The 27,352-nt window shown below is 42.3% G+C and overlaps 2 protein-coding genes across 2 annotated transcripts in view; one reads left to right on the top strand and one right to left on the bottom strand.

Annotated features, from left to right (window-relative positions):
- On the top strand, nt 1-26,723 carry EIF3J (eukaryotic translation initiation factor 3 subunit J). The gene is made up of 8 exons (XM_062205819.1): nt 1-143; nt 231-334; nt 11,084-11,138; nt 11,623-11,714; nt 16,878-16,992; nt 21,833-21,994; nt 24,382-24,455; nt 24,807-26,723. The coding sequence occupies exons 1-8, from the start codon at nt 89-91 to the stop codon at nt 24,936-24,938; spliced, it is 789 nt and encodes a 262-aa protein (XP_062061803.1). The 5' UTR covers nt 1-88; the 3' UTR covers nt 24,939-26,723.
- Nucleotides 26,616-27,352, bottom strand: part of SPG11 (SPG11 vesicle trafficking associated, spatacsin) — an 82,333-nt gene continuing 81,596 nt past the window's right edge. The window contains exon 40 of the mRNA XM_062205817.1: nt 26,616-27,189. Within this exon, the coding sequence (XP_062061801.1) occupies nt 27,009-27,189 (181 nt within the window). The 3' untranslated portion in view covers nt 26,616-27,008. The remainder of the gene's footprint in view (nt 27,190-27,352) is intronic.

A 27,352-nucleotide genomic window follows, 5' to 3' on the forward strand; every position in this document is an offset into this window, starting at 1 on the left:
GGCCAACGAGAGCAAAGCCAGTGACTCACCTCCGCCGCGCTAACTCCGCGCCAGCTCTCCCCTCACACACGCTCACACCCGGCTCGAGATGGCGGCGGCGGCGGCGGCGGCGGCGGCAGCGGCGGGCGACTCGGACTCCTGGGGTGAGGCGAAGTCCCCGGGGTTAGGGCCCGGGCCAGTGCCGGCCCCATGCCGAGGCAGGCACTAACGCGGCTCGCTCTCTTCCGTAGACGCGGACACGTTCTCCGTGGAAGACCCGGTGCGGAAGGTGGGGGGCGGCGGCACCGCTGGTGGGGACCGCTGGGAAGGCGAGGACGAGGATGAAGACGTCAAGGTGGGTGCGGGCTGGGGCGCTGGGCAGCCCGGGAGTGGGCCGGCCTTGTCGCTGGCGGGATGGCCCGCCGGCGGGCGAACTCCCGGCCCAGGGGCGCCGCCCGGGCCTGGGAGCCGCGGGTCCGGGCACGAGCGTAGGGCCCGATGGTGCCCTCTCTCCTTCCGCTCGCCGACCATGTGGATCAGGCGGGCAGTGTGGCCTCTCGACTCTTTGGCCGAAGGCAGTGGCGAGCCGACCCCAGCCGCGCTTTGGGGGGTCCGCGCTCGGGCCTGGATCCCACCTGCCGACTGGCGACGAGACGTGACAGCAGCAACCAGGCCGGCCCACGTGCAAGCTTCGCGGTCCGGAGCTTCTCGCCAAGGATGAGACTGGGAAGTTGGGGCTCGAGCGCCATGGTTTATCCCATATGGAAAGTCTTGAAACCCGCCCTGCCTGTCTGAGCTCAGGGCTCCCCGGAGCCAGCAACTTCATTTGTGACTCCGAAGGCCTGTTTAGAGAGTTTGTTCGAGCAGTTAGGTGGGTGAAATGTTGTGGGTTAATTTCATCCTTTCTTCCCACATGAGATTAATAGAAGCGGTAAAGTGAAATAACTTTGAGCTCTCCCTTCCCCCACCCTGTGGTTAAAAAGGATGAACTGAGAACGGAGATGGCCAGAAGTTAGTGGACAGATACCTGGGGAGTCCACACAGTGACCTGGAAAATGGAGAGTTGACAGTTTTTCGTCTACTACAACGTGAATGACGCCCAAGAAAACATTTAAGAGTTAATGATTGGAAGACCCAGTACTTATATTTTTCCTGTGCCTTGTGGACCTCAGCCATATTCACCGTCGTTGTTTGTTTTTGTGAACTCTCCGGGGCCCATCTTGTGACTGTAGATAACGTCGACTTCTGTGGCTTTCTTGCTTTTTTTTTTTTTTTTTTAAGCAAAAGTCACAAGTCCAGAATGTTAAGACTTTTATTAACAAAGTTCTTAAAAATCTTGTATCTGTGCAGAGAGAGCTTTGTATGAAATGGAAATTTTAGGGAATGTTTAGCTCTTTACCTTTCTGCTTGGGTTGAAGCTTTAAACCCGAAAATCACGATGCGCTTAATGGTGCTGCTGTTTAAATTTTTCCCTTTGCACCTAGGGCTCATGGGGGAGAGGAGGGTGTGCAATTGTATCCAATAGCCTCAGATTCAGGAATGATATGAGCTTTGCACTCATTGGAGTGAATAGGTAGCACTGTTACTGACTGAAGATACTTAGATGCTTCATTTATGTATTATGTAAACTTAGGACTGGATTGTATTATCAGTTTCCTTACAAGATATTAGTTACCTCTCCACAATGTGATACATTTTCAGTCTTGAGCCTTGAGTTCAGATTTGTCCTTTCTCTTTGTGTGCATACAGGACATGACAGTCAAAACATTTGCAAAGAAAAATGTAATGAAAAGATTGGAGAAATCAAGAAAGAAGTCCCAGAAAATAAAGTTTAAATGGAGTAGTCTGGGTTGATTACCATGAAGTTGCTGGTTTCATGGTATCTAAATGAAGTCAGTGCTGGTCAATAGAATTCTGATCACTTGGAACTAGTTTTGGAGATTTATATATTGCTAGGAACCACAAGGAGAATCTTGTCTATTTACTCTTCCAGTGCAGAATTTTATATAAATGATAATAATTCTTTTACCTGAACTTTAATATTGATCCTGGAGCGCGGAAGCTGAATCTGTCTGTTAATATCCCTGTGTTGAAATGTTAGCTTATTTTGTTTGAGTTTCAAGATGTGGTATCCGTGGTGTAGTTTGATTCCTGGGTTTGGAGTAAGACCTAGTTTCATATTGTTGCCTTGACATTTTGTAGATTTGTCATAAGCAAGTTACAGTTTTCCAATCTGTAAATGGTCTTTGTAGGGCCTATCTCAGAGGGTTATTTTGTGTTTTAAACGAGATACATTAAGCTGATTTGCCTACCAGTTGGTAGTTACTCAATAAACATTAATTCTGTCTCATTTCATGTTACAGTATTAATTTTTTTGGCTTGATAACTATGGTCAATCCATTAGTGAAGTTTGTAGTAAGTAGACATTATGGAAAGTTAGCAAGCACAAGTTTGCAAGCACAAGTTTGCTTGCCTGGAGGTTATCAGTCTAGAGTTGAAAAGTTGTCATGTTGCATAGTAGTGAGTCACATGTCTAAATTCTGATGTTTTATTGCTTAATATTTTTGTGAAAAGATGCAAACAAAAGTAGCTTTCTTGAAGTCAGATAATTGTAGTACTTAAGTAACAGAATATGTGAATTAAAAAAGTCCTCAAAAGCAAAGTAATGTGTTCTTTAGTTTATCTGAATATCTAGTACTTAACCTTTAAGAATTTATGTTAATGTCATTTGTAATGTCCTGGAAAATGATAAGAGAACTTGGGTCTTTGTTATAATAATTTTGCTCTGGTAGTGTTTTATTTTTCCTTTATTTTATTTTTTTAAGATTTATTCATTTATTTGAAAGGCAGAGTTACAGAGAGGCAGAGAGAAAGAAAGCAATCTTCCACCCACTGGTTCACTCCCCAGGTGGCCACAACAGCTAGAGCTGGGCTGATCCAAAGCTAGGAACCAGAGCTTTTTCTGGGTCTCCCACACGGGTGCAGGGACCCAAGCACTTGGGCCATCTTCTACTGCTTTCCCAGGCCATAGCAGAGAGCTGGATCAGAAGTGGAGCAGCTAGGAATTGAACTGGTGCCCATATGGGGTGCTGGCACTGCAGGCAGCAGCTTTACCTGCTACACCACAGCACCGGCCCCAAGTGTTTTATTTTTCAATGGACCTAGTATTTTGCTGTTCTTGAAGTGAGAACTAGGGAGCATTCTTTCCTGTCACTGTGGCTTCATTTTGCCATTCTTACTGATTTTGTTGTGCAGAGGCAGTGGGAGGAATTGTTCACTTGGCATGTATGACTGGACTCCTTTCTCATTGCTGGAATGATGTGTAGGATGTGTTGACTGAGAATGCAATAAGTACCTGTTGAAAACAGAGACAGCACAGCTTTTATTCCATTTTGCTAGTCTCTCAGCATTTCAGTAGAACAGGTGGACTTGTTCAAAGGGTATAGAGTTTGTAGAAAATCTTTGGCTGTGTTTAACTGGCTCAAGCACTTGCCTCTACAATTGTATTGTAGAATTTCTTTTTTAAATCAATTTTTTAGGGGCTGCCGCCATGGCGCAGTAGGTTAATCCTCCACCTGCAGCGCCAGCATCCCATATGGGTGCCAGTTCTAGTCCTGGCTGCCTCTCTTCCAATCCAGCTCCGTTATGACCTGGGAAAGCAGTAGAAGATGGCCCAAGTCCTTGGGCCCCTGTACTTGCATGGGAGACCAGGAAGAAATATCTGGCTCCTGGCTTTGGATCAGTGCAGCTCCGGCCGTTGCGGCAATCTGGGGAGTGAACCAATGAAGGAAGACCTCTCTCCTTCTCACTGTCTATAACTCTACCATTCAAATAAATAAATAAAATCTTAAAAAAATATAATTTTTAAAGATCTGTTTGTTTATTTGAAAGTCAGAATTACACAGAGAGAAGAGGAGAGGCAAAGAGAGAGAGAGAGGTCTTCCATCCACTGGTTTAATCCTCAATTGGCCACAATGGCCAGAGCTGTGCTGATCCGTAGCCAGGAGCTTCTAAATTTTTTTTTTAATTAGGTAGAGTTACAGACAGTGAGAGGGACAGAGAGAAAGGTCTTCCTTCTGTTGGTTCACTCTCCAAATGGCTGCCATGACCGGAGCTGCACCAATCAGGAGACAGGTGCTTCCTCCTGGTCTCCCATGTGGGTGCAGGGGCCCAAGCACTTAGACCATCCTCCACTGCCCTCCCGGGCCACAGCAGAGAGCTGGACTGGCAGAGGAGCAACCAGGACTAGAACCCAGTGCACATATGGATGCCTGCGCCACAGGCGGAGGATTAGCCACATGAGCCATGGCTGCCGGCCCCCTGAATTAATTTTTTTTTTTATTTGACAGAATTATAGACAGAGAGAAAGGGCTTCCTTCCATTGATTCACTCCTCTAATGGCCACCACGGCCGATCAGAAGCCAGGAGCTGGGTGCTTCCTCCTGGTCTCCCATGTGGGTACAGGGACCCAAGCACTTGGATCATCCTCTGCTGCCCTCCTGGGCCACAGCAGAGAGCTGGACTGGAGGAGGAGCAACCGGGACAGAATCCAGCGCCCCAAGTGGGACTAGAACCCGGGGTGCTGGCGCCTCAGGCGGAGGATTAGCCAAGTGAGCCACGGCGCCGCCCCTAAATTAATTTTTAAATGACAGCGTGGTAATCATTTTGTTTCAGTCCCCAAATGTCCAGAACAGCCGTGACTGGGCTGAAGCCAAAGTCAGGAACTGAATCCAGCTCTCCTACTTGGGTGGCAGGAGCCTAATTGCTTGAGCCATCACTGCTGCCTCCCAGGGTCTGTATCAGAAAGAAGGTAAAGTCAGGAACTGGACGTGGGCCTCAAACCCAGGTACTCCAGTATTGGACATCAGCATCCTAACCACCAGGATAACCATCCTGTGTTGTAGAATTTATTTAAAAAGATTCTAAAGTAAACTGGCTTAGTTGAAAATTGCTTGTCTCATCCTGCATGTTCACCCTGTTAGGATCCTATTGCAGATAATGGTTTGAATCTACCAGGCTGAGAACACTTTTCAAGCATTGGGAACAGCTTCTGAAAAATGAAATCTATATATTGGAGAAATGTGAAAGTATTGAGCAATACTCAGAAGGTGGACATTTTTCCAGGGAATGGATATCTTAGAGTGTGTTTATGTGTCTTCTGAAAAATACCAGACATAAAGAAGTAGAAAAGGTTAAAGTAGCAAGTTTTGCATTAGGAAATATATTTGGTATTAAAAAATATTTGCCTATTATATTTGTCATGCTGATCCATTGAAAGTAAATAAGTCACCGTTTTTAAAATGTATTGATCTTAATCTTGCTTAGCTAGAAGTTTAAAGTAGAATTGATTGATATATATTATATATGAGATATATATATAACATATATAATATGATATATTATGAGATAGGAAGCATTGAGGTAGTAGAACTTCATCTCAGTGCTGAGCCACTATAGGATGTTAAAAACCCAGTGAATTAGATGAAATGAAGTAGAATTTACTAAGACTGGTACATTTATTTCCAGAGACCAGCATATTTCTGATTTGATAGAAGACTGATCTTGTTTGAAAAACTCAACTTTGCTGGGTAGTCTAGCTTTGCCAGGATTTCGTTGCAGAGTTCTGAGACCACTCAGAGCAGAACCACACAGTTTATAGAACATTAGTAAAGGACTTCTGCAAGAGATTTTGTCTTATCTAAACCAAATTATTTGAAGAAAAAAGGGGAAGGAATGTATGTTAGTTCCTGGGCTGTTGCTTTGTGGCCAAAGAGTTATACTGCTCTTGTGAAGCTACTTCTATTTGAGAATCTATAAATATATCTTGCTTCAGGCGGAAAGCATTTTCATCCCTAAATGTGTTCTCTCATTGCATGTGATGTTCTGTAGTTGTCTATTATAAAAATGACAGAACCTGCCAACTACTACCTGCATTGTTAGAAATAAAAAGGAAGCAGGACTTTAAATGTTTGTTTTATTTTTAAAGCTTAATCACATTCTATTGGGCTGTGGGTTTTAAACTTGAAAAGGAGCCGCCTCTTTCAGAATAATGGCTCAAATGATGTTGGCTATGTATCTGCAGGGCAAGAGTATAGATAAGCAAGGAGTTTATCAGCCTCTGTTCTAAGAAGCTGGGCTAAATTTTTGGAGAGCAGCCTGGGTAATTGATTTGGAGATAAATATAGTTGTGAGATTTATTGGCTACCAAAAATTAACTGGGTAAGCGATTTAATTGCATATTGATAGGTAGTGTCTTGAGCCAAATACACATTTAGGGTTCTTTGAAGTGGCTTATAGACTTACTTCCTATTGTTAGTTTTAGGTATTTCTTGAGGAATCCTTTTTCTTTTTATCTGAATTTGTTACTAGCATTTATAAAGTTCTAGTGTTTATAGAAAATTGGGCTGATTTCCCTGAAGTAGTGAGGTAGATATTATACCTTAAGTTACTTTTTTTTTTAAGATTTAATTTATTTGAAAGAGTTACAGAGAGAGGTTGAGACAGAGAGTCTTCCATCCGCTGGTTCACTCCCCAGGTGGCTACAATGTTCGGAGCTGTGCCGATCCGAAGCCAGGAGCCAGGAGCTTCTTTTTGGTCTCCCACGTGGGTGTAGGAGCCCAAGGACTTGGGGCCATCTTCTATTGCTTTCCCAGGCCATAGCAGACAGCTGGATCGGAAGTGGAGCAGCTGGGACTCAAACTGGCATCCAGTGCTGGCATTCCCCACTATGCCACAGTGCTGGCCCCAGAGACAAGTTTCTTCAAATTAGTCAAAAACCACCACAGGCCGGTGCTGTGGCTTAACAGGCTAATCCTCCGCCTTGCGGCGCCGGCACACCAGGTTCTAGTCCCGGTTGGGGTGCTGGATTCTATCCCGGTTGCCCCTTTTCCTGGCCAGCTCTCTGCTATGGCCCGGGAAGGCAGTGAGGATGGCCCAAGTGCTTGGGCCCTGCACCCGCATGGGAGACCAGGAGAAGCACCTGGCTCCTGGCTTCGGACGCCGGCCGCAGCGGCCATTGGAGGGTGAACCAAAGGCAAATAGGAAGACCTTTCTCTCTCTCTCTCTCTCTCTCTTTCTCTCTCTCTCTCACTATCCACTCTGCCTGTAAAAAAAAAAAAAAAAAAAAAAAAACACCACAGGCAGTTTGAGGTTTGAAGGTGGGTAACCAGTGTACCCAGCTGTATTTTGTTAGCATGTGCTTTACCCCTTCCCCTGCCTCTCTTTTTTTTTTCTTAAAGATTTATTTATTTGAGGGGCCGTTGCTATGGCTCAGTGGGTTAACGCCCTGGCCTGAAGCACCGGCATCCCGTATCGGTGCCGGTTCTAGTCCCAGCTGTTCCTCTTCCAACCCAGCTCTCTGCTATGGCCTGGGAAAGCAGTAGAGGATGGCCCAAGTGATTGGGCCCCTGCACCCGCATGGGAGACCCAGAGGAGGCTCCTGGCTCCTGGCTTCAGATTGGCGCAACTCCGGCCGTTGCTGCCAATTGGGGAGAGAACCATCGGATGGAAGACCTCTCTCTCTCTCTCTCTCTCTCTCTCTCTCTCTGTAATTCTTTCAATAAAAAAAAATCTTAAAAAAAAAGAAAAAAGATTTATTTATTTGATAGGTAGAGTCACAGAGAGAAGGAGAGACAGAGATCTTCCATCTAGTGGTTCACTCCCCAAATGGCCACAATGGCCAAGGCTGTGCCAGCTAAAGCCTGGAGCTGGGATCTTCCTTTGGGTCTCTAACCTAGGTGCAGGAACCCAGGGATTTGGGCCATCTGTTGCTGCTTTCCCAGGCACACCAGCAGGGAGCTGGATCGGAATTGAAGCAGCTAGGACTTGAAACTGGCGCCCAGTGTTAGATGCCAGCACTGTAGGCCATAGCTTTAACTTCCTGCACCTTTGTGCTGGCCCCTATACCCCTTCTTTTTAATGTGAGTCACTATGATTCCAGGGGTGTTCATTCCAGAGCTGATTGAAAAAAAAGGATTTTGGTGAGGAAGTACTTAGTTCTGATACTTGTTTTATACTATGGTCTCCGGGAAGAAGTCTTATTTACTCTGATACTTTGAAGGAACTCTGGGCCATTCAGAACAGTTCTTGTTTTTCCCTGAGCTTGTGGGATGGCTATATCACAGCCTTGGTTTCCTTATCTGTAAAATGAGAACAATATAATTTTACTTTCAGAACTGTTGTGAAGATTAGCTATGTTACTACATACAAAGCTCTTTGCACAGTACCTGGTGCAAAGCAAGCTCTCAGTAAATGCTATTTCACATTATTATCAGTATGATAGAGGTTGTGAGTGTGCACTCATTGGAAGTAGGCAAATGGTTTTCCTATGTGAAGCATTGCCTAGGCAACCTATCACAGACTCAGGCTTAGGGTGTTCTGTGAAGATTAAAACAACAACAAAAGTATCTACTAGTTAACTTTTATTTTTAGCTTTCTGGCTCCTTTTGTACTGTGATGCACTAATAAAAGAACGTAAACCAGTAGAGTAATATAAACATTTGAACTCTAATTTCTAACTCTAGTAACTTAATTATCCAAATAATGACTAACCAGTTTGCTTCCAGTCTGAGACTGAATCATGGGTTGAAGTGTCAAGGTGATTATAAAAAGATGCTTACTTTTATATAAAGTTCCTCCCATTCTGCTTGCAGAGCTCATGACAGCCTTAGTCCAGATATTGGATTTTTAATTTCTTTGGGGGACTTATAGATGTTTATTAAGAATCAAGCCTTGGTTAGTTTATATACCTAGACTGATTTAGATTCATGATTGGTCTTGTTATAAAACCACAAGCTTGGTGTCATCCTTGTGGCATATTAGTCAGCCTGTGCCTCTTAGGGTAGCGTCAGGGCCTCCTGCTTTTCATCTGTCATCTGTGGCTCAGTGTCTTAGCTTCCGATAGCATGTTGTAGTGTGCCTGTTAGTAGCTTAGACCATGGCCAGTCTACCTGTAGATTAAAGCCCTGTTTAAATACAGGGCTGTGTTTGTCTCTAGTAAACTTGAACCTTCTAAATTCTGTGGAGCCTTTAGAGAATTGTGTTTGGTAATTGGTTTATACTTAGTCTAGTGGTTATGTTGGGCATAGAGAAGACAGAGTGTTGATCTATGTCAGGGCACCCTACTCAAGTTAGGAGTTGGGAATCTGTGAAGCTGTTGGTCAACTCCTAACTCTGCCTTAATACTGGCCTAAGTATCATACAAATATAGATTTAAGTCATTAAACAGGGTTGTATTGTGTGCAATATGGCTTCAAATAAGTGAGCCACTGGCTAGGGTGTGCAATGGAAAAAGTAAGAAGTATAAAGTTTCCTCAGTTTTTTAATTTAAAACACTGAATCGCCAAATAAAGCTATTAATTTTAGTTTGTATTTTAATTGCTAATGGAGAAACTTTTTTTGGCATTAGATGAGTTGGTATAAAGGCTCAGATGGAAAAACAGACATGCAGGAGTGGTCAGGAAAACATGAAAGTCCTGAAAATCTGCAAGGGGGAACTGGCCCTAGCAGATGTTAAAACATTCTGTAAAGCCTCTAATTGAGATGGGATGGTACTGGTGCACAAAGAGACATTAGACCAGAGGGCTAGAACAGAAAGCCCAGAAGTAGATCCAAGGAATAAGAAATTTAGCATATGTAAATCACGGGGCAAAGATGAGGTTTTTTAAAATTAATTTATTTTAAAGAGTCACATAGAGGAAGAGACAGAGAGAGAAAAAATTTCCATCTACTAGTTCACTCCCCAAATGGCCAGGGCTGGGCCAACCCAAAACCAGGAGCTTCTTCCAGGTGTCCCACATGGTACAAGGGCCCAAGCACTTGGGCCATCTTCTGTGCCTTTCTCAGACACAGGGAGCTGGATTGGAAGTGGAGCAGCTGGGATTCCAACCAGCACCCATATGAGATGCCATCCTCACAGGCGGCAGCTTTGCCTGCTACCCCAACAGCGCCAGCCCTGAATATGAGCTTTCAATGAATTATGCTATGACAACTGGGTAGCCATTTGGAGAAGAGTAGAATTACCTTTATGTTTCACACTCATAAAAAACTCCATATGATCAGGGATTTAAATGAAGAAATAGTGAAACCCTACACATTCTAGAAGAAAATGTAGATGAATTCTTCGTTGGAAGAAGAGACTTTCTGCCCGGAAATCCAGAAGCAATTAAAGAAAAAATTGCTAAATTATGCATAAATTTGGTGGAACACATAGCATTTCATGGGGAAACACAAGATATTTCCAAGAAGAGAGGAACAAGGCAAAGATACTGGTATCCCACATTGTACTCGAGATTGAGCCAGAGCAATGAGAATAAGAGAAGTCAATTGTGAGGCAGAAGGATTGGTGAAGAACAAATACAGTTGTCTTAATTGCAGATGATCTGCTAGTAGAGGTTGAGTGTCCCATCTGAAATACTTAGGACGAGAAATATTTTGGATTTTAGGTTTTTTTGATTTTAGAATATTTGCATATATAAAATGAGATGTTTTGGGTAGGAAACCCAAGTTTAAAAATGAAATTTATGTTTCTTGCACACAGTAAATGTGTGTGTGTTATATCTTTATATATTTGGAAGGTCATTTATACAGTGTTCTTAGTGCACCTGCATTTTAACTGATTTGTCACATGAGGTCAGGTGTGGGATTTTCCACTTGCAACATACTCAAAAATTTCAGATTTTAGAACATTTTGGATTAGGAATACTCAACATATCTACCTAGAAAAGTCTATGATAAATATAACTTAAGTGATAAATGAATTCAGTAGGATAGCAGGATATAAAATTAACAGAAAAATCAGTAGCTTTATTGTTCATGAATAATAACCAGCTAGAAATGCAGTAGCAAAACAGAAGATGAATACTTGGGAATAATCAGAAAGAGAAATGTGCAAAACCTCTAAGAGGGAAACTTTGAAACACTCATGAAAAAAAACAAAACTAGACTTGACAGCTCAATGTTATGTCAGTTATCTCTGTTAATTTACAAATTTAATGCATTACCTCAAAAATGGCAACAAGCTGTTTCTATGGAGTTAGACAAGTTGAAAGTAAGTTGACGGAAACACAAACATGCGAGAATTATTAATGGAGGTCCTTTTCTTTAGGATAACTGGGATGATGATGACGACGAAAAGAAAGAGGAAGCAGAAGTAAAACCAGGTGAGCTACTGGAGCGCCTCCATTTTTGGTTTTGTCTTGGTAGGCATTTGGTGCTTAAGTTAAATGACAAAATTGAACATTTTGGCATTTAGACAGGAAGCATTCTTTCAGTCCCACCTTAATTCTCTTTTCCTTGCATCTTTCTGTATTCCCTCAAACTATGAACAGATGTGATATCTGCTGTTTTTTTCCTTTGTGTGACTATTATTAGGAGAGTGGAGTGTCTGGCATTATTGTTCAAGAATCTTAAGTCCTATCTAGAGGGTGATCAGGAAATAAGAAGGGAGATGTTTGAATTTTAGTTATCACATTAAAGAGGAGAAGGAGAAGCTCCAGAACTTTTCCATTCTTGTCTGCCAGGAAATCAGCATATGAACTGGAAGCCGAGAAAGGTTTAGTCTCTTGAAATATACAGATATCATGTCTATCTCATCCATAAACTGGTAAATATTCAGTGTAACTGTGAATAAAACATTTCTTTCAGAAATAAAAATTTCAGAGAAGAAAAAAATAGCAGAAAAGATTAAAGAGAAAGAACGGCAACAGAAGAAAAGGCAAGAAGAAATTAAGAAGAGGGTAAGTGCTGTTTTTTTCCTAAGATACAGAATTCTCATGGCAGTTTTTGCTGTGTCTTACAGCCTGTGAGTACTACCTGTCAATTTGAAGGACTCTGTACGGACTGTAAGTGAATGCCTTAAGATGGGTGAATCCCAAAACAGACTGCTGTGTGGTTCCTGCAAAAGCAGAATGTACAACTGTCATGTTTAGATGCCATTTAAGTTTTACAGACATTCAGGAATAGTCGTGACTGCACAGTGACCACAGTCAATGATTTTTGCCCATGTCTGCAGTTCTTTGTAGTCATTGTGTGCGGTGTACATACTGAGATACAAAAAGTATCTGTTTCTGTGCTTTGTTCTTGGTTATTTGGAGCAGGATCAGGAGCATTTTTCTTTTTGAATAGAAAACACATTTATGTGGCTCAAAAATAAAAACAGTATTAAAAAGCACTCACAACCTTTTATTTATAGAACCTGTATCTCTCTGTCCACCCTACAAGTAGATAGTTTTAAGATTATTTATTTGAAAGGCAGAGTGAGAGGGAGAGATGAGAGAGAGAGATCGCCCATCCCCTGGTTCACTCCCCAAATGGCAATGATAGCCAGACTAAAGCCAGGAACCCTATCCTGGTCTCCCATAAGGGTGGCAAGGACCCAAGCATTTGGGCCATTTTCTGCTGCCTTCCCAGGCACATTAACAGGAAGCTGGATTAGAAGTGGAGCAGCTGGGATGAAAACCAGCACTCTAATTGGATGCAGGCATCACAAGTGGCAGCTTAAACCAGTGTGTTATTCCATTGCTGCTGCTTATTAATATATCACAGAGATCTTTCCATTTCAGGTCATGGAAAGCATTTTTAATTTGTTTTAACTTTTAAAGAAAATTATCAGACATTAAAGTAGAGAGCATAGCATAATGAATAATATATATCACCTATATTTGTTAATGTTCTACCATATTTGCTTTTTTTGTTCTTGTTTGGCTAAAAAATAATCAAGTCTATAACAAACCTTATGTGCTTTACCTTTAATTACTTCAGTATGCATCACTGAAAAAGATGTTTCTTACAAGATTATAATAGTATTATCACACCTAAAAAATGAATGCTGACTTTTTAACATGATGTAATAGTGTTTGTAGGCACTTTTCTGATTGTCCCCAAATCTCTTACATTTGATTTCTTTAAGCAAGGACCATACATTGTGTTTGTTGTTAAGGTATCGTCCTCTTGATAGTTGTCATGTAGAACATCCCAGTTAGATTTGTGTGATTGCTCACACTTGCAGTTTCCTGTAACTGGGCAGTTAGGTCTAAAGGTTTGGTTAGATTCAGGTTAAACAGTTTTGGCTGGAATACTTTAGAAGTAATGCTGTGTATTTCATATTGTATCCTGTGTCAGAAGTCATGTAATGTGGTGCTAAACATGATCATTGAATTAAGCTAGACAGCCTGACCCTTTACTTATAGAATTGTAAATTATGAATTTTTCTACTCATAAACAATCAAGTTTCACATCATCCAATATATTCAGTATTGTTGATGATCAGTGCCTATTTTATTAGGGATTGCAGAATGATGATGTTTTTCATTCTCTGACTTTGTTTATTGGCTGGTCCTTTATGGGGTACTTTGTCTATAATTTGTACGGAAAAGGCATAGTAAAAACTGAATTCTTTTCTTTCTTTTATTTATTTTTTTGACAGGCAGAATGGACAGTGAGAGAGAGAGAGAGAGACAGAAAGGTCTTCCTTTTGCTGTTGGTTCACCCTCCAATGGCCGCCGCAGCCATCGCACTGCGGCCGGCGCATCACGCTGATCCGAAGCCAGGAGCCAGGTGCTTCTCCTGGTCTCCCATGCGTGTGCAGGGCCCAAGCACTTGGGCCATCCTCCACTGCACTCCCTGGCCACAGCAGAGAGCTGGCCTGGAAGAGGGGCAACCGGGACAGAATCTGGCACCCCGACTGGGACTAGAACCCGGTGTGCCGGCGCCATAGGCAGAGGATTAGCCTATTGAGCCGCGGCGCCGGCCACCTGAATTCTTTCAATTACCAATTTTCAGAGAAAGGAGAGGATATAATATCTTAAAGATGAAAATGAGGGACTTTTTTTTTTTTTTGAGTAAATTTGTGAACTTACCCATTTTTATAAATTCATTGTTTTACTCAGATACAGTGATTATGTTTTTGTGTTTTGTTGATACCTTTAAATTGGTTCCTGTGTGTTTTATTTTACTTTTTTTTTTTTTTTTTTTTTAAACAGAACCCTTAGTCTTTGAAAGCTTCTTTGTTTCTGGTGCAGTTATAAGTGCCAGGTGCATCTGGTAAACTTCCTCAGATAAAGAATCAGCTTGTCTAAGTAGGAAATGATATTTAGAGACCAATATAATATTTAGATATGATATTTAGAGACTGGTACTAATATTGTTGGGGTGGCCTTGCCTTCCAGACCCCTTTTTGTGGACAAAGCTAGGAAATAAGAATATGTGTTCCTATCGGTATTTTATCTTGTGCTGAAAATCCTGGTTTCTAATAATGTTAACATAACTATTTGCCTTTTTCTACAATACCAATATTGTTAGTATTGGTAAGCTCTTGGATGCAATTTAGGATTTCCTTGAAGTTCTTTTTTGGATTTGGAATGTATCCTAATTGGGATGTATAATCACCAGATCTTGGTTCTGAAATCATTTGACTTTAATTTCTTTAAATTATTATTTGAGGGGCTGGCACTGTGGCACAGTAGGTTAAGCCTCTGCCTGTGATGCTGGTATTCCATATGGGTGCCAGTTCGATTCCTGGCTGCTCCACTTCCGATCTAGCTCCCTGCTAGTGGCCTGGGAAAGCAGCAGAAGATGGCCCAAGTGCTTGGTCCCCTGCACCCACTTAGGAGACCCAGAAGAAGCTCCTGGCTCCAGATGGGTCCAGCTCTGGCTGTTGCAGCCATTTGGGGAGTGAACCAGTGGATGGAAGACCTCTCTGTCTCGCCCTCTGTCTGACTTTGCCTCTTAAGTAAATAAATAAATCTTTAAAAAAATTATTATTTGAGAGGTAGAGTTGCAGAGAGATCTGTTGGCTGGCTCATTCTTCAAATACCCACAACAGCTGAGGCAGGGGTAGGCTGAAATTGGGATTTGGGAACTCAGTCCAGGTCTCCCGTGAGGGTAGCAGAGACCCAAGTACTTGAGTCATCCCTTGCTGCCTTCCAAAGTGTACATTAGCAGGAAGCTGGAATTGAGAGTGGAGTCAGGACTTGAACCCAGGGAATCTGATAAAAGCATGCAGGTATCCCAGTCAGTGGCTTAACTGGCTAGGCCAAATGCCTGTCCTTTTATTTTCTGAACAGGAAAATGTTCAGATATCAAAACTACAAAAATGGTGTACTCAGAAACATCTCACATTGCTAAGAGATGTTAAATGTTCTCACCATACAAAGAAATAGGTGAGGTGATGTTAATTTAGCTTAATCATTTCACAGTATATGCATGTATCAAACATCACATGGTACACCATAAATATGTACAGTTTTTGCCTGTCAATTAAGCTTTAATAAAACTAGGGAGAAGGGAAGTCTCAAACATCCATTCCTATCCTCTGCTGTCTTCCTTATCATATCCTATAAGAAACCTTTTTCATTTTCATTAGTTTCTGTCTTTCCTCCCGATTCATTTTTTTGGTAGCTGTATAATATTTCAATGCCGAGGTGTACCATAATTTATTTCAGGTGGAAGGTTAGCTTTTTTTTTTCTCAGCCCTTTTCTTAATGTATAGTACTTCAGTAATAACCATGTATGTCTGTCTATTATTTGTATGGTAAATTTGCAAACCTGGGTTGCTGGGTAAAGGCATATCACATTTATAGTCTTGATAAATGGTCCTGAATTGCCCTCCAAGTAGGGTTGTACTGATTTGCGTTTGCCAACAATGCATGAGAGTATCTGTTTTGCCCCCAGGGCAGGAATATTTTATTTATACACACACACACACACACACACTTTTTGCTAACTTGTATATCTGTATATCTAAAAATATCTCCCTGTGTTTCTGTGATCAGAATAAGTAATAGAATCTTACAACTCAGTGTAAGAAATTGTACTGATTGGATCTTTCTTGGTCATTACAGTTAGAAGTATCCTTATTTTGTTATATCTTCATATTAATCTCTAGCGTGAAGAAACTTTCAGAGTATACTCAGTTTATGTTAGACCAAGCATTGAGTTAAGATATTCTTAGTTTTGATTCAGGAATTACATATGCTGTCCTGGTGTACTAAGACATTTAAGTCAAGAAAATTTCCCTATTTCTTTGAAGAAAATGTACTGAGACGTCCTGACTTGTCATAATGACTTCTCTTTTGTAATTTTATCTTCGCCATAAAAAATAAACTGTGACATTTGAGAAGCAGGTTTCTGATTGAAAATCTTCAAATTACATCAACATGGATAACCATAAAGAACACAAATTCCCTTTACTTTGCTCCCCAGGAACTGTTGTCAAAATTTTTCCCTCATAGTAAATGTAATACATATTTGTCATAGAGAATTACCTCACAACTATCATGAGAAGTTATACACTCACATGTTAATTGTCATCTAAGAGGAATGAAATTAGGAAATAAGTATACAACTTCTATTGTGCTTATAAAATATTGCAATGATAATTTTGTAGTTCTATAATATAATTAAAAGGGAAACATTTTCTAATGTCCATATAATATTGTCAGGGATACGCCATAGTGTTTTTAGACCCTTAGGTTGTCTCTGTTTACTTGAAATTGTAAATGAAACTCCAACAGGTATTCTTGTGCTTAAATATTTTTGTCTAAGGTTTCTTATGATAAATACCTAGTAGTAGAATTAGTTCATTTAAACATACAAAATAATTTATAACCTGATAATATATTACTGGGTTGCCCTAGAAAGGTTGATCCAATACATTCTTGGTAGTGGCAGTGAGAGTGCCATTTCTGTGGCCAGGTTGTTTAATATTGGTGCCAATGCTTTTAATCTGTAAAACTGGAACAGCAATATTTAAAATGTTTAGAAGACTGCCTGAAATACAATAATCACTTTATGAATACATGCAGTTATTTATTTATCCCTATTAAAATATTCATGCAATACGACAGTGTACTGGGCCCATCATAATTCAGCTCTTTTAAAACTTTTCTGTCTCCTTTTAGTTAGAAGAACCAGAAGAACCCAAAGTGCTAACACCAGAAGAACAATTAGCAGATAAACTGCGGCTAAAGAAATTACAGGAAGAGTCAGACCTTGAATTAGCAAAAGAAACTTTTGGTAAGTTGAGGGCGCCAAAAAAAAAAAAAAGATGAGGGTACAGATTAGTGCAGTATTAAACTGTTCCACATGGAAATTCCAGAAGTCTTACTAGTTATGAAGATTTAGAAAACATCTACCCTTTTTAAAAAAAAAAAAAAAGATTTATTTATTTATTAGAGAGGCAGAGATAGAGAGACAGAAAGAAAAGTCTTCCATCTGCTGGTTCACTCCCCAGATGGCTGCAACGGCAGGAGCTGAGCCAATCCGAAGGCAGGAGCCAGAAGCTTCTTCCAGGTCTCCCATGTGGGTGCAGGGGTCCAAGGACTTGGGCCATCTTCTGCTTTCCCAGGCTGTAGCAGAGAGCTGGGTGGGAAGTGGAGCAGCCAGGACTCGAACTGTAGGCCATATGGGATGCCAGCACTGCAGGCAGCAGCTTTACCTGCTGCGCCACGGCACCAGCCCTGAAAACATCTGCTTTTTTTTTTTTTTTTTTATAAAGAAAACAGTAGTAGCTAATTTAGGTATTAGAAAGCAGTTTTTAATCTCTTTCTGTATGTTTGAGACTTCATTACTTGAGAAGCTAGAGTAGGATATGTGTTCAGACTTTTGAATAATTGTTTTGAGTTTCAAAACAGATTAAGATAGAAAAAGTCAGTGGACTCAAAGCACATTTTTTTTTCCTTAAGATTTATTTATTTGAAGGCCAGAATTAGAGGCAGAGAAAGAGAAAGACAGAGATCTTTCATATGCTGGTTCACTCCCCAAAAGGCCACAATGGGGGGGAGCCGGGCCAATCCAAAGCCAGGGATCAGGAGCTTCTTCTGGATCTCCCACGTGGTTGCAGGGGCCCAAGCACTTGGGCCATCTTGTACTGCTTTCCTTGGCTATAGCAGAGAGCTGGATTGGAAGTAGAGCAGCCAGGACTCAAACCAGCACCCATATGGGATGCTGGCACTGCAGGCTGTGGCTTTACTTACTACATTACAGTGCCAGCCTCCACACTTCCTAATAGAATATATTCATCAGCTGAATGAGATTTGGATGAAATGTAAGGTTTGTGGCCTTGAAATTTAAACACTGAACCGACTATAGGGCTCTCCTGTTGCCTTAAGAGACTTAGACCACAGCTAGGGCACTCAGCTTTGGCTGTGTCTTGTGCTTAGGATGGTTTCTTTCTATGACCCTCTTGGCCCTCACCATGGCATATATCTTTAGAGGACCTCCATTTCTATATTGTACCTGCAGCAGTGGTTAGTGCATGAGATAAAAGAAACCTGTAGGTCCTATAAATAAATACATTCAGAACGCTCCAGGGGGGAGAGTTCCATGGCACAGAAGGTAGACATGGCCTGAGCTGAACAAAAGTTTATTGACGTTGTTACTTACTGAATGCTTTTCAGAGAAGTTTGTAAAGTTTTTTGAAAGATTTATTTATTTGTTTGAAAGGCAGAGTTAGAGGGAGACAGAGGGATGGATGGATGGACCTTCCATCTGCTTGTTCATTCCCCAGATGGCTGCAGTGGCCAAGGCTGGGCCAGGCTCAAGCCAGGAGCTTCTTCGGGGTCTCCAAAATGGATGCAGAGGCCCAAGCACTTGAGCCGTCTTCCACTGCTTTCCCAGGTGCATTAGTAGGGAGCAGCCGGGACTCTAATCGTTGCTCATTCGGGATGCCAGTGTTGTAGACGATGTTAACCCACTGAACCACAATGCCAGCCCCAGAATAGAATATTGCTGAAATTAAAAACCTTGAGGGGCCGGCACTGTGGCACAGCAGGTTAAAGCCCTGGCCTGAAGTGCTGGCATCACCTATAGGTGCCAGTTTGAGACCTGGCTGCTCCACTTCCAATCCAGCTCTCTGCTATGGCCTGGGAAAGCAGTAGAAGATGGTCCAAGTCCTTGGGCCCCTGCACCTACATGGGAGACCTGGAAGAAGCTTCTGGCTTCTGGCTTTGGATCAGCACAGCGCCAGCTGTTACAGCCATCTGGGGAGTGAACCAGCAGATGGAGGACCTCTCTCTCTCTCTATGACTTTCAAATAAATAAATAAATCTTTTAAAAAGATTCTTGAAATTGAAGTCTATATAAGAAAGATCTACTTATTCTTTCTCCCCTATCCTTTGTCTTCTCTAAAATGGATCAAGCAGGCTGACTGTTGTGATTGTTCTGTTTTTATGATTTATTTATTTGAAAGGCAGAGTTAGAGAAAGAGATCTTTCATCTGTTGGTTCACTCCCTAAATGGCCGCAATGGCTGGAGCTGGGCTGGTCCACAGCCAGGAGCCAGAAGCTTCTTCTGAGTCTTCTGTCAGTGGGGCTTTAGCAACCTCAAGAGTTGTTGTGTTGGCCGGCGCTGTGACTCAATAGGCTAATCCTCCGCCTTGCGGCGCCGGCACCCCGGGTTCTAGTCCCGGTCGGGGTGCTGGATTCTGTCCCAGTTGCCCCTCTTCCAGGCCAGCTCTCTGCTATGGCCCGGGAGTGCAGTGGAGGATGGCCCAAGTGCTTGCACCCTGCACCCACATGGGAGACCAGGAGAAGCACCTGGCTCCTGGCTTCGGATCAGCGTGAGGCGCCGGCCGCAGCGCGCCAGCCACGGCGGCCATTGGAGGGTGAACCTTTCTGTCTGTCTCTCTCACTATCCACTCTGCCTGTCCAAAAAAAAAAAAAAAGGTTGTTGTGAATGCTCCTGTGTACCAGCGTATGCTTGGCAAGTCTTCAGTGTGTTCATCTAATTCTAGAGGGCACTCAGCCATTATGTGTTTTTATAGGATGGTGAAAACTGCCATTAAAGAGGTAGGTTTATGCAGTGTACAGAAAACTTAAGTGTGAGACATCAGCTTCAGATTAAAAGGTAAAATCAATATACACTTGTTGTCTTTGGTAAACCGGATTCTACTGTTCATTCTCTCATACTGAAATTCTGAATCTGTGGTATTAACAACTAATTTTCTAGATACTGAGAAGGATGCAAAGCATACTTATCCCCGAGGCTGACATTCTTTTAGGTAGATTAATTTTTCTATTGGTATTTAGCACATGGTTTGCCCCTGCTTAGCTTCTACATTTATTAAAATGTCTTGGAATTTATTTTCATTTTATTTGATAGGCAGACAAGGAGACAGATCTTCTATCTGCTAGTTTACTCTCCAAATGCCAGCGACAGCCGGAGCGGGGCCAGGTTGAAGCCAGCAGGCTGAAGCTCAGCGTGCATTTCTCATGTGGGATGTGGGTGGCAGCTACCCATGTGCTGAGCCGTCACGTGCTGCCTCCCAGGACGCATGCTCACAGGAAGCTGGGTTGGAGCGTGCCAGAACCAGGCACGCCAGTACGGGCTGGGGGTGTCCCAGGAGGAACCTTAACGGCTGAGCTTCTGGATTTAGTGAACTGAATATTTTTACAGAATCCATCTTTGTTTCCTGTGCCTTATTCCCTTGTCTCCCCAATTTATTGTGGGTTATTCTTGGGTAGCCTTTTCATGAGAGCATCCTTTTCATGATATGGATGCCTTTAGCAGCTGGTAAAACCTGTGGACCTCTACCTAAAATACATATTTTAATTAAAAATTTTTCCTTTATATTTGCATGGCAGTAGATCTTCCATCTGCTGATTCATTCCCAAATGCCTGTAACAGCTGAGTCTGCACCAGGCCAAGGCCAGGAACCATGAACCAGGAACTCAGTGTTTATCTCCATGTGGGTGGCAGGAATCCCAAGCACTTGAACCTGTTGCCTTTTCAGGATTCACAGTAGCAGAAAACTAGATTAGAAGTGGAGCCAGGGGGCCAGTGCTGTGGCGTACGGGATAAAGACACTGTCTGCAGTGCTGGCATCCCACATAGGTGCTGGTTCGAGTCCGGCTGCTCCTTATACAGCTGTCTGCTATAGCCTGGAACAGTGGAAGATGGCCCAAGTCTTTGGGTCCCTGTACTCGCATGGGAGACCCGGAAGAGGTTTCTGGCTTTGGATCGGTCCAGCTCTGGCCATTGTGGCTATTTGGGGAGTGAATCAACGGGTGAAAGACCTCTCTCTGTCTGCCTCTGCGTAACTTTGCTTTTCAAATAAATCTTTAAAAAAAAAAAAGGTGGATGCCAGGACTTGAATCAGGTACTCTGATGCAGGTGTCCCAAGTGACATGTTATTGTACCAGAAGGCTTGCCTTGATAATATTTTTAAAGGAATAAAATATGTAGGACTTTATTTACAAAGGAAATATGTTATATTGAAATAGGTATCAAAATACTAAAATTGAAAAAATTTATGAAACAGAATTACATGTTTATTAATGTATTAACATGTAAAAATATACTGATGTATTAATAAGATCAGGTGGTAGTCTAAGTATTTTGAAAGTAATGACTGGGCCGGCACCGCGGCTCAATAGGCTAATCCTCCGCCTGCGGTGCCAGCACCCCGGGTTCTAGTCCCGGTTGCCCCTCTTCCAGGCCAGCTCTCTACTGTGGCCCAGGAGTGCAGTGGAGGATGGCCCAAGTCTTTGGACTCTGCACCCCATGGGAGACCAGGAGAAGCACCTGGTTCCTGCCAGATCAGCGCGGTGCGCCGGCCATGGCGGCCATTGGAGGGTGAACCAACGGCAAAAGGAAGACCTTTCTCCCTGTCTCTCTCTCTCTCACTGTCCACTCTGCCTGCCAAAAAAAAAAAAAAAAAAGTAATGACTGAACAGCATTATAAGTTCTCTCACAGATGCACTGAATTCTGTTCAGTCTCCAATGGACCCAGGTTAAGAACCTCTGCTTTAGAATAAATTTAAAAAAACAGGGTTAATCAGATAGTTAAGTGGTTTATAAACATTTAGAAACTCTTAACTTCCTGATCTTTTCAGTGTGTTTATTTTTCCTCCTACAGGTGTTAATAATACAGTTTATGGAATAGATGCTATGAACCCATCTTCAAGAGAAGATTTCACAGAGTTTGGAAAGTTACTAAAAGATAAAATTACACAGTATGAAAAGTCACTATATTATGCCAGTTTTTTGGAAGCCTTAGTTCGAGATGTGTGTATTTCATGTAAGTAATTTTAATCTCTACTTCCTATGAGTAGACCATAACAAGGACATCATAGAAGGATGGAAGGGTTTGGTTTGTTTTTGTGGTATAATATGGACTCGGGCCTTGTTCCTTCGCTGTTACTCTGTTGACTTGGGAGGGGACTCTGACTCCTCCATTGTTTTACAGCTACTTCCAAAAGAGACACCTGGGCTTACTGTCAAAGCAGCTAAGTAAACTGGCTTCTTATTTCAGTTGTTCTTGAAAGGTGCTAGGAATTATCTGTGTCTGGGGATGATCTTTGGGCTTACAGGATTTGAGTTGGGTGAGAATTTGGTGACTGTTCATTTTACAAATGAGAAGGCCAGGGACAAGATAGATGCACCTATTCTCTGAGTCCTGGCTTTGGTGCTACACCCTGAAAGGAGTCATCGGTTTCAGGGCAGGGTGTATGGGAGTGACAGCCATAGGTGGTGCACCACAGATGTGGAAAGGACTGGTTTTACTAGTATTTGCTTTTTATTAAGATTTATTTATTTGAAAGGCAGTTATAGAGAGGCAGAGCGCGCGAGCTGTTTTCCATCCTATGGTTCACTCCTCAGATGGCCACAACTGCCGCAGCTGGTCCTACCCGAAGCCAAGAGCTTCTTCTGGGGCTTCCATGTGGGTGAAGGACCCAAGGACTTGGGCCATCTTGTACTGTGTTCCCAGGCTATAGCAGGGGAGCTGGATGGGCCGGGACTTAAACCTGTGTGCCCATTTGTGATGCTGGCACTGCAGGTGGAGGCTTTACCCACTATGCCACAGCACCGGCCCCACCCCTACCCTGGCTTTTAAAAAGGTTTATTTGAAAGGCAGAGTTAGATCTCAGTCCATTGGTTTATTTCCTAAAAGGCCACAATGACAAAGGCTGGGCCAGGCTGAAGCCATGAGCTTCATCCAGGTCTCTGATGTAGATGCAGGAGCCCAACCACTTGGGCCATCTTCTGTTGCTTTTCCAAGCCATTAGCAGGGAGCTGGATTGGAAGTAGAGCAGCCAGGAATTGAACCAGTGCCCATATGGGATGCCAGTGCTGGGCCCTGGTTATTTTATTATTTTCTTAAAGATTTGAAAGTCAGAGAGGTCTTCCATCCATTGGTTCACTCCCCAGTTGGCCCCAACGGCCAGAGCTGTGCCGATCCGAAGCCAGGAGCTTCTTCCGGGTCTCCCACGTGGGTGCAGGGATCCAAGGACTTAGGCTATCTTCTACTGAGCTGGTTGGGAAATGGAGCAGCTGGGACTTAACCGGCATCCATTTGGGAAGCTGGCACTGCTGGTGGAGGCTTTACCCACTACGGTACAGCACTGGCTCCCGTCTTGTTTGTTTTTAAGATTGAAAAGGCTGGCGCCGTGGCTCAACAGGCTTATCCTCCGCCTTGCGGCACCGGCACACCGGGTTCTAGTCCCGGTCAGGGCGCCGGATTCTGTCCCGGTTGCCCCTCTTCCAGGCCAGCTCTCTGCTGTGGCCCGGGAGTGCAGTGGAGGATGGCCCAAGTTTGGGCCCTGCACCCCATGGGAGACCAGGAGAAGCACCTGGCTCCTGCCTTCGGATCAGCATGGTGCGCTGGCTGCGGCGGCCATTGGAGGGTGAACCAGCGGCAAAAAGGAAGACCTTTCTCTCTGTCTCTCTCACTGTCCACTCTGCCTGTCAGAAGAAAAAAATAAAATAAATAAAAAAAGGAATCCTACAAGTGAACTTTAAATGGGGGTTTTAGAAATTATCATTAAGCTGGAGTTTCTGATTTGAGCAGTGATAGACCCTGAGCTGGCATTTTTCTCTGCCCGATTTTTTCCTATTTTTGGAGGCGCTTTCTAATCTAGCTTCAAAAGGATATGTTGTCTACTACTTAAGCCTATCTCTGTACAACAACAGAGTGATCACTGTTTTCATTTTAGTTCCTGTGCTACAAAACGGAGATCTCCTGGGGTAGGAGATTGTCATCTTCAGGTTTAAGAACTGTCCCTGCCTGTTCATGTAACCATCCCAGACAGAGAATGAGGAGGGGTGTTGTGGAAGGAAGGGCATGGTTCTCACTTTTCTGATGAGACACAGACTGAGGGAGGGAGGAAGGATGGCAAAGAGCACTGTAAGCCCTGCTGATGCTCTGAGTCCCTCATGAGCAATGGTGTGGCGCTGATCGTATTTTCTGGCCAAGTTTACCATTTTTCTTTAAATAGATAAGTTATGACAGTCAGCCTTAACCACAGGCTGAATGATTCTTTACTACTTGTTGTTAAAAGAAGTTCACAATCATTTCAAAGTTACTGACGCTTAATGACTGAATACTTTTGTTAAAAAAGTAAAAGCAAGATAAACATCCTTCTAACTATTCTGAAACATTAGTGTTTTTTTTTTTTTTTTTTTTAGTGGAAATCGATGACTTGAAAAAGATTACCAATTCCTTGACTGTGCTTTGCAGTGAAAAACAAAAGCAAGAAAAGGTAAGAGCAAACTGCAGGGAAAGGGCTATTACAATAGGATGGGTCTGTACATAGAATATTCTCTAATGTAGTTGGCCTATTTAAAGAAACTTAAGAGTCAAGAGATTCACTAATACCACTTAAATTTGCAATGGATCAGAGGCCTGGGTGCTGTTACTGTCCTGTTTACAGAGAGTCCTTGTATTCACAGGGGTGCTCCTGTCCTTCCTGAGTGAGTAGTAGAATCTCTCTCCCTCAGAGAACTAAAGATATTTTGGGACTGGTGGCTGTGGTGCTTCTCTGAGGGTTGCTATACCAGATAAGGTGCTCATAGCAGATGAAGTCTCATGAATTGCTCTGTTTCATCCTTAGCAAAGCAAAGCCAAAAAGAAGAAGAAAGGTGTGGTTCCTGGAGGGGGATTAAAAGCCACCATGAAAGACGATCTGGCAGATTACGGGGGCTATGATGGAGGATATGCACAAGACTATGAAGACTTCATGTGACATTTTATCATCTTCTGCTGTCTTCTTTCTGTTGCCCACAATCCCTTCAACATGTAGCACAACTTCCTTTCCTTTCAGTTCTGCCAAATGCTACAATCAGAAGTGCAGTATCTTTTGTGCTGGTTATTTAACCCCTTGACACTTAGGTGCTAATGTGCAAAGGAGGGAACTTGGATCTTGCTGCCAAGGGGTTAAAATCGGGAACTCAGTTGCTACTAAATCATAGTTTAAAAAAAAAAAAACAAAAAAACCCACAGCCGAATAATGTTGTCAGTGTTGCTATTTGATTCCATAGCAGCAGTCACTAAATTGGAAACAAGGGTTGCAACATGACAAAAAATTGTGTAGTATTTACCAGCACCATTCAGTAATACAGCCTTAACCATACCTCCTGGAACTACTTCATAACTTGTCAAGAAAAGCAGTTTGCTGCAAGGGCATGTGGTGTGCACCTAGTATTAAAATTGCTTTGTCTTAAAATTGAGCGTGAGGATATTAAAAATACATTGTGAAGAAGACTGCTTATCTCAGAGTGAAGATACTGCGACTGAAAAAGCTCTGGTTTGATCCTTAAGTGACCAAACCTTCCAACTTTGAAGCTGAAGAAGGTAACCCTCTCCATTATTGCAGTACAAGTTGTGGAATCTCTTGAGTGCATAGACTGTCTAGTTTTATTTATCAGACTATTTCTACTGATGGAGTGCTTCAGATAAGGAAGGGAAACTCTGCTTGTTTTCATTTGCCTGATTCAAGTGTCTGAGAAACCACTCTCTCTCGTTCTCCTAGGCTGCAATGGAACAACTTTACCAGGGTTTTGGCATTTTCTTTTCTTTATAAAACATTCTCAGCAAACTGCACCAGTTAACTACAGTTTGGTAAATTGTTATGTTAACAATTATGACATCTGCAATGTTTTATAAAGCAACTAATTTAATAAAATCACTATTGTGAGGACTTAAATTTTGTGTTACCTCCCAAGAGATATTTTTGGAGAATACAGAATGTAGCTCTTGGGACTACTGTTCTCTGTTCTTCACTAAAGCTCACAAATGCTTTATGTGCCATTTCAGCTTTAAATCAATGGCCTGCCATGTCCTTCATAGCCTCACCATAGAGCAACAAGGATGGAGGGTGCATTCCTCTTATTTATTTGAGAAATCATTTTGTCGTAAGATACTAAGGCCTAATTAAGTACCTAGAAGAACTATTTATTGGGGGTAAGTAAGCCTACAATCCAGGTTAGTTGGAAGAATAGATTGGGGGCATTATATGAGGGGTACTTCAAAATGTCCATCGAAAATAGAATGAAAAGATTCTGGTGCAAAAATGAAACATGATGGATCTTAATATGTTTATGGAAAAAACTCCATAGATTTCAATTTTTGCAGAGAAAAAAGCTTAACTGTTTTCCATGAATTTCTTGGAGCATTGTCCCATGTCTTCTCCAGGGCGATTTAAAGAAGTCTGTGGTTAGTTTCCCTTCTGCAAGTTTGTAATTTCTCTTAGGTAAGAAACAGGAACCCCAAACTTCTGTTGAGTATTGAGTGGGAAACGTGACCATCTAAATGATTTGAGGAATTAACAGAGAGCAGTGACTACACAGCAATAATTACAGTAAATACTGTTTTAAGGCAGACAAGGGCTAAGATTTCCTTAGCAGTAATGACATACACTGAATTAAAATCTATTTTTTATTATAGAAAGATCAGTTTCTAACAAACGAAAATGTATCACCTACCTATTCCTTAACTATGTAAATAATATTAAATTTCTTTGAAACTGGAATCTGCAGGCACAGGTATTCTTTAATCATTACTCTATCACCTCCTGAAGTAGAAGCCTCCAAAAAGGAGGGGGCTTTTGATCTAAAGACTAGTATCCACATAAAATGCTACAGATGAGTAACTTAAGTAGGGATTCCCTTGCAAAAAGTCTCCGATTCATTACTAGTCACAAAGGAACATAAACACTGCTAGTGCTGGGTCTTTTCGCATTGAACAACGATCTACTCTGATCGCGGACATCTGTCGGAACCTGCCATCAGTACAAGCAAACAGGCACCTGTGAAATCTAACCTGCTAGCATGTCCTTTAGACAGCAGCCTGTCTGAGGGTCCTTCAGAAGCACGTTTACAATTTCATAAAATTTGTGTTCATAAGCCAGCTTATAATACAGGTAGATGTCTTCACAGTATGTGAGTAACTTCTTTAGGTTTTCTGTGACCGTATCAGCAGGCTGATGTTGTTTGTATCTAAACAAAGAAACAAGTACATGCAGGTTAAGCGTACTGGATCCTGAGCAAGGGCTGTCAGCTCCGACACCATTACTCCCAGAGGAGAGGTGCTGGGGTCTGGCAAGTGATCTCACACTAGAATTAGAGGTGCCTGATACATACAACATGCTTCAATGAAAAC

The sequence above is a fragment of the Lepus europaeus genome, chromosome 11 (genome assembly GCF_033115175.1).
Source record: "Lepus europaeus isolate LE1 chromosome 11, mLepTim1.pri, whole genome shotgun sequence".
In the NCBI taxonomy this organism is placed as follows: domain Eukaryota; kingdom Metazoa; phylum Chordata; class Mammalia; order Lagomorpha; family Leporidae; genus Lepus; species Lepus europaeus.